General features: G+C 30.0%; 1 protein-coding gene across 5 annotated transcripts; it reads left to right on the forward strand.

The window, feature by feature from the left end:
• Positions 1–616: 616 nt before the first annotated feature.
• LOC145193679 (uncharacterized) lies at positions 617–7,141 on the forward strand. 5 transcript variants are annotated; one of them, XM_080071161.2, is made up of 4 exons: positions 617–852; positions 4,765–4,830; positions 5,684–6,058; positions 6,227–7,141. In XM_080071161.2, the coding sequence occupies exons 2-4, from the start codon at positions 4,768–4,770 to the stop codon at positions 6,581–6,583; spliced, it is 795 nt and encodes a 264-aa protein (XP_079927287.2). In that variant the 5' UTR covers positions 617–852; positions 4,765–4,767; the 3' UTR covers positions 6,584–7,141. The 5 variants fall into 5 exon arrangements, with proteins under 5 accessions (XP_079927287.2, XP_089924659.1, XP_089924660.1 ...); XM_090068533.1 differs by lacking the exon at positions 617–852 and adding an exon at positions 935–1,045; XM_090068534.1 differs by lacking the exon at positions 617–852 and adding an exon at positions 957–1,041.
• The last annotated feature ends 586 nt before the right edge of the window (positions 7,142–7,727 follow it).

A 7,727-nucleotide genomic window follows, 5' to 3' on the forward strand; every position in this document is an offset into this window, starting at 1 on the left:
ATCTCTCATATTAATCATTCACATCGTGAATAGATCAGACTATGTACACAATTGGCATTAATGATGCTTTTATGCACAATGATTATCTTCCTCGTCATCATGATTATTACTATATGCATATTAATTGCATGTAACGATGATAGTTGTATAATTTAATATTGATAGTGATTGTAATTCAGATTGATTATGATGATTCTTAGTGATTATTTGTGATCATTTGAAATTTAAAATTACTTACATTAATCAGTTTATAGTATGTTTATGAGAAATACCTAACAAAATTTTGTTTTTTTAAAAGTTTATCGATGTTTAATTCCAATAAATTTGATTTATGAAACTGTTTGCACACTGCGAATAACTTCAATTATTTTTACAGACGAAATTTGTTAAGAAACGAACCTTTTGAAACTGTACACAACGAAACAACAAAATAGTTTGAATTTTTGAAACAATAAACAAACGCGCAGTTAATTTGTTTAATTAAGCTGTTTTAGTTACTCTTGCAAACCGTGAGTTGCGTTCATTAGCGCAAGTTTGCGAGTTTCAATTGTTTTTGCTCATTGAATCATATTATCTCAGTTAAACATACTTACTTTCGGCATCACAATTTCAATCTGCGGAACAATCGATTTATATACGTAACTTTCCAATAACGTTTTTCTACCTGAAAATTTGCAATTTTGCGCATGCGTTGTTTAGCGCAAAATACTTTGACCGCGGAATATAGCGCGAGGATAGATATTGTTTATTACAGTATTTGACTCTGTAGGGAGTCAACTGATCTTGAAGTTGGAAACAAGAAAAGAGTTGGAAAGAAATTCCTAAATATATTTAACTAACATTTGTTTAAAGGTAATATATTTGTATGCAAACAATTTGTTCCAATGCACAAACTTACAGTAAAATCATATAACCGTGCAAAGCTTTATTGCGCTCTCTTCCGCACAAACTGGGCTTCTTTTTGTCTGCGAAAACCTTTGTAGTTTTTTTTCTTGCAGAGAGCTGTTATATAAAATGAACTGGAGCCTAAAATAAAAACAAGTTTGTATGTTTTTACATTTTTGTGCGTTGAATATGCGTTTTTATTTTACTTTCAGCTTAATAAAGTCAATGACTATGTATGTGCATGTAATTTCGTATATATTTTAGAAATACAAATGCTATTTACAGGAATCTAGAACAGACTTTGCTAGACTAACAAAAATTTGCTTCAGATGACCCCATACCTGACTGTAATGACCTTAAATAACTCCATCTTACCTTAGAGACATACCTTGAGTTTGCCAGCGCCATTTTAAAACTTAACTCGTTTGCATTGCATGATATTTATAATGCATTCAATCCTGTAAAATTCCTAGAATTATAATTCAATTTGTCTATTATTGTATCTAATATCTAAAATTCGTTTACTTAAACAATAAATTCTCACTCACTGAAGCAAAACTTAGAAAATTTTTACAATAAAAGTTACTAAAGGGATAAATCAAAAAAGCTTGGTAACTAATTTTTTTAAAAAATGCTCTTTTTTTAAAAAAACAATTTTCATATTGTTTTTAAAAAAAAAACAAGAAAAGTGTTCTGAATTTTACACTTTTTTTCCTTCTGTTTTTTCTAAAACTTTTAAAAGACCTCTTCAATTAATATCAAACAATATGGTTGAAATAATCCTCGCTCATGTTACAAAAGTAGACTTTAGCCTAAATTTTTCGTGAGAAGTTTGAACATAAGGTCAAAGATGCCAAAGCAAATTTCGCGGAAAAGTTTTTAGTAAACTGATTAAATGATTTATTTATTTATTTATTTATTAAAAAAAAATTGTTTTATTGATGTTTTTACAATTAACACGCGTGTAAAAGAAGAGATTAAAAAAGAAATGTGAAATTGTGAATATTGTCTGTGAGAATATTCACTATTTCTCACAAGTTTCTTGAACACTTTTGTAAATACTTTTTATCAACTCGTTAAAATGCAAATTAGTACTTCATTATTTAAACTGTGGTTTCACTTTAATCTGATCTTTGGTCTGAAACAAACTCGAGGTTTTTTGTTTTTGAAAGTCCTTCGTTTGGATGGGCAAAGGTTTCTTAGTCTATACGAAGAACTTATACTAATTTCTAACTTTAATGCATATAAAAGTGTCAATAAGAAAGATTAGAAGGTTCCTTGCATTTATACTCTTGGAAGGATGTTTTTACTTTTCATTGAAGGCTAAAAGAAGTCTAGTGTAAATGTAGTCTAGGGGAAAGTTCTAGTTTTTTATTAAGATATAAAAAAAAAGGCGATTAATTTTTGACATTATTATAAGTGAATGATAAACAACTAATATATTTCGAAGTAAAATTAAGTTGTATTAAAATTGTAGATGTAAAAAAAAAACAAACTATAAGCAATAAATAAAAAATCATTTTGTTAAATCAAAGGGAGAAAATTTTTGGAAGTTTAGGACAAATTTTGGATATTTATGAAAAGTTAAGAAAATTTATGAAAAATTTTGAGTTCATGAAAATGTTTGTGAGTGTTTTTTGTTTTTTTTTTACATTTCGCATAATTTACAAATGTGAATTAGTTTAAACTCAGAAAAATTTGATTACAATTTTAATTGCGTTTACACGAAATCAAGAACATCATTTTATTATGACCTTTACGTAGGGGAACATTTAAAATTAAACTTTGTGTTGTGAGAGAATTTAGTATAAATCATACAAATAAGGTTATAAATTACATAAAGAATTCATTTTAAATAAAATTTTAATTAATTTTCAAATAACATTTTTTTAGATTAAAAAAACTTTTAAAAATTACTTGTAGAAGAAATTGTTGTTGGAGATTTTTTTTAACACAGCGGTTAAAAAAATTTGATTATTCTTTCTCTCGACATTTAATAAAGTCCCTCCCAGATTCATGAATAAGAAAATTGTTATTTTGGGTTTTTACCTATTTATAATAATATAAAGAATCAAGATAGTTCGAGATCCATTTTTGGGTTTTTTATTTAATAGCAATTGTTATTTCATAATATTTATCGCTCGTACAACGTTGTTTTTTGTTGGCAAAGTAAAGATATTACTCGTTCATACAACTTTCTTTTATCTTTTGCAAGATCATACCATCAAGGTCGTACCATCAAGGTCGTACCATCAAGGTCGTACCATCAATTATAATGGTCAGAATGATAACCTTTTTTGTTTTATATCACGCTTCTGTTTCCGATGTAATCCTTTTATCGAAAATTTGTGAAATGCGTGTAAAAGGTTCATAAAGAGTCTTGCTCATGTTAAAATTGTTGCTTCTTCATCTTACCTAAATATTAAGATGGAGATGCAGCAAAATACTTGTGCATCAAATGAAATAAGTCTCTATATACACCTTTTATCTCCATCATAGTTGTATCTCCACCAATAATACGTTTATTGCTTATTTCTAAGTGATAAATAATGTAAAATATAAACGCAGCCCTCTGCTTCCATATTACAAGTTATGTGAGTTGCACCATGAAATTTATAAAAGAAATTGTATTGGACCGAACTAAACTATACATACGAATTGGATAATTCTTTTTTCTGATAATAAAAGATTTAACAGCAGATTTCATGGTATTACGTTTTCATTTTACATTTTCAAAATTTCCAGCTTACATTTTCTTTTATCATTTTTTTCTAATATCTTTTATAAAAAATTATTCCAAGAATTTATAAATCAAATTAAATTTTGAAAATGAATTCAAGCAAAAATTTTGCATACTTTTAAAAACAGGTCATAAATATTAAAGTATACGAAATTTAGTAAAGTTCTTCATTTAACTCATGGTGCTGTTTTTATTTTAAGAAACAACTCTATGCTAGGGATGTTTATAGGATGAGGTGACTATTCAGATGCTAAGAACTTAAGATTGTTAAATATTTATCAACATGAAAATGATTTCTCATGTTTAACACACCAACAAAAATGAATTGAGAAAATTTAACGACCAACGATAATGGAACAAGAACAAATGAAACACAATATTTAATTATGACATTGATTACGCAAGAGGTTAAACTGTCTTAGAATCGAAGAAACGTCTCGTACTTTTGTTCCCAACTAAGAATCACTTAGTCATCAATTTCAATATTAAATTTTGTGAAAATTTCAATTTTCAATTTTGTGAAAATTAGAGTTATAAATGCAACATCGTACCTCAGGTTACCTGATTGCATATGTGACTCATGAGGCTTAATGTTCAAATATCTATATGTTTTTTTTAAGGTACGAACGTCTTGTGTATGTTTGATATATATTTTCTGAGTAATTTGTCTCGTTATTGCTTAAAAAAAAATTTTTTTTTTTGCCAGTTTCATAATAATTTAATAGAATAATTGGAATAATTAGAATAGTAAAAAATAAAAGTGAAAATGCATAAAGTCGTTATCATATAAAGATATAATTATTATAAAATAAGTAAAGTTCAATTTTTTATTTTATTTCTCCCGTGAGAACAAAAATGTTTTAAACTTGTTGAAGAGTTGTTTCTAAAAACAGCCATGCAGTGGCAGATGGCTGGCAGCATGGTTTTATGAATACCTTTTCAAGGTATGAGTCTCAAGCGGTCTCATTAATTATTCATAGTCTATTGATGATCTAACTGTTAGCAAACAGGTTCGAAAACGAAGAAGGAAGATCAATCAAACTCATAGACATGTAATGTGAAGTCTACTATAGCTAATAGACCAAATTGTTATGTGTTTGTTTTATAGTAATTAATTGTTTTATATTTTTGGCTTGTAGGATATGAGGTTATTGCCACAGGCACTTGTAGTGGCCGTGGTAGTGGTGCTCTACACTGACCATGCAGTAAGTTAAACGTATATATTTTTTAATCAAACATAGGGTTTAACATTTAGTTTCTGTTTCGTTACATATTTTCAATGAACGATCCATTTTAAACTTTCAGTGTCAGTTGCTAACATAGTTTATAATTTTGCTTAATGGAACGCCATTTCCATATCAACCAAACAAACGTTTTGTTCGCACTGGTCCAACTCCAGCCTCTAAGTACTTTATAACTACACGCATTTATGCGTAAACTATTCAAGCGTGTTTATGCGCAAGTTCGAGAGAGAAAAAAATATTCGCAACTACATGCGCCCGGAGAAAAATTTCTATCAAAATAGTTCGGATTTTTTAAATCACTCTATAAAATATAAACAATGAACTTTTAGAGATAATGGCGAGATGACGTGAACTTGAAATAAAGTGGAGAGTTTTTGTTATTTTTTTGGAACGATAGAAAATATTTCGTGCGCTTAATTTTCCTTCGATGTACTATGCCGGATGCATTGCTATCTAATGGTAGATTTTATTGGAGCAGCCAAATGATTTTTTGCGCCTTAATACTTCTGCTTTTGAGTACTTATTCGGTAATAATATTGCGAGAATCTTTTTTTTCCAAACGAATATCCTTTATGCTGCACTACCACTTTGATCATAATGCAGAATACAGACTTATTTTTGTTATCATAAAACCAGTATTCACATAATGTAAATAAAAATATATATTGTAATTGCTCAACGATAGTTAATCGAAATAAGCGCTGTAATTAATCTGTTCTCTTATCATTAATCAAAATAATTGCCGTAATATGTCTTTGTTTCTTTTATTTTTTGGCTAAGTTTGTAATATTTGTTCTTGTATATTTTATTATAGCAATCTCTGCCCGTTTCTCCGGTACCACCGCTTCTTAATAAACTGTTAAAAGACCAAAATGTTACACTTGGGTTCATATTAAAGGGACTTCAAGGTCCACCTGGTAGAGATGGTTTACCAGGTGCCGCCGGTTTTCCAGGTCCCCCAGGTCCACCTGGATGGAAAGGTGACCCAGGTTTACCCGGACCTCCGGGAATAAACGGTTTTCTAGGGGGCCCAGGTCCTCAAGGTCCACCAGGAAATGACGGTCTCCCAGGACCACCAGGTCTTCCTGGTTCTCCAGGATGGCCAGGTGGTAGTGGTATGCCCGGTCTTCCAGGTCCACCCGGTTTACCCGGTCCAGCTGGTGGTTCAGGTCCTACACCAATTAGATATGTAAGTAAAGAAATTTTTAAAATCTTTCTCATGGCTATATTTCGATTTCTTTTTTTTTCTTTTTTTTTTCATTAGAATTTTCCATAAGCTTACCGCTTTTATTTAAAGAAAAAAGAAAACAAAGTAAAAGTAAATATCAAAGTTGTTGAATTTCATTAATGTTTTTAGAATGGAACTGTTAAATGCGAAGAAGATACAGCCTGGTTGAGATGCAATGAATATAAGCACATTTCCATTATGTCCGCATTTTGGGGAAGAAGAAACTTCGGTTTATGTACGGAACATACAGGTAACCTAGTGACGAACAAATATTGTCCAACGACTCCGTTATTCTTAACAAAAGTTAAAGATGCGTGCGAAGGAACCACCATGTGTGAAATTCGATGCACTAAATTCTTCTTTCACGACCAAACCTGTTTGGATGTTTACAAATATCTGGAGGTTTATTACAAATGTATCGAAGTCATCAACGGTCACGAAGTGGTCAACGAGGACAATCTACTAAATGCCAATTTTCTGGGCTAAAAATAGCATATAGCAACCCCCCGAAAGCACATTTTTTTAATAATCTAACACCACACAACGAAATATTGAGCCATTGTACACTAAAAGTGAACCAACTGAGATAAAAATGTTAAATGAATCGATTATTTTTTTATCGAAATTTAGCTCTATGAGATTATTCAGTTTACTAAGAGAGGATTTTATATCAAAGTATCAAATATATACTTCATGCAAACAATAAATATGTATATATGGACAAGGCAGCTCTTCAATTTTTTCATGCCTTATATCAACACGCCAACATTAAACTGTCAAGGTAACTTGTTACTATTGGACTTAACGAGTTTTTAACTTCACGTCTAAAAAGTTGATATGTCTTCACATGGTTGGCACGTTGAAATAGGCATTAGAATTCTAAGCCGTCTGTTCTATATCGATATTTATAATTCGTATTTGTAGTATATTGTTTGTGGTATAGTCTCGAATGCATTATTTTCGCTATGAAGAAATTTGTATCTATTTGAAAAAGAAATTTTGTTTTGTATGTATTTTAGCTAAAATGATTGTCCTTTATACAAACACATCTTATGAAATTCTTAAAAAGCAATATTCAAGAGTTAAAGCGATGTATTTGAAACTTGAACTACAATTTAAAAACTGTTACGGATCCCAATTCTCACCGCTGCCTCGTATATGCACCCCTAACTTTGACCGTATGTAAATGTACCTTGAATATTGTTAATACGTTAATGTCCCTATAAATAATCTCTCCTCTTTCATTTGAACACGTTTGTATTATTATTATTATCCGTGTAGTTATATGAACTAGTGAAAATATTTTTGCTGTATGTTTTAGCATTTGTAACTTCGTTTTTTGTAATATAAGTCTGCAATAAAAAAAGGCAGAGTTTTTCAATCGGGATATCACAATGACAATTATCTATATTTAGACAAATAGCTCTGACCGTTACCTAGACAACTCACTGTTAGACAGACTTATAGACTTGGAACAAGTTACACCTGTTACACCTGTTGCCTAACATATTGATATTTTATGAGTATTAATAAACAGCGCGTACAAATTTTTTTTTAAAGGCGCTCTCTAAATAGTGTTAGAAGATTACCGTGTGAGTTATTGTTACATGAATCCATAAAGTGTGACAAT

This window comes from Hydra viridissima, unplaced genomic scaffold (assembly GCF_058129835.1).
Source record: "Hydra viridissima isolate aposymbiotic clone 2 unplaced genomic scaffold, HvirCarnegie_v1 scaffold_12, whole genome shotgun sequence".
Taxonomy (NCBI): domain Eukaryota; kingdom Metazoa; phylum Cnidaria; class Hydrozoa; order Anthoathecata; family Hydridae; genus Hydra; species Hydra viridissima.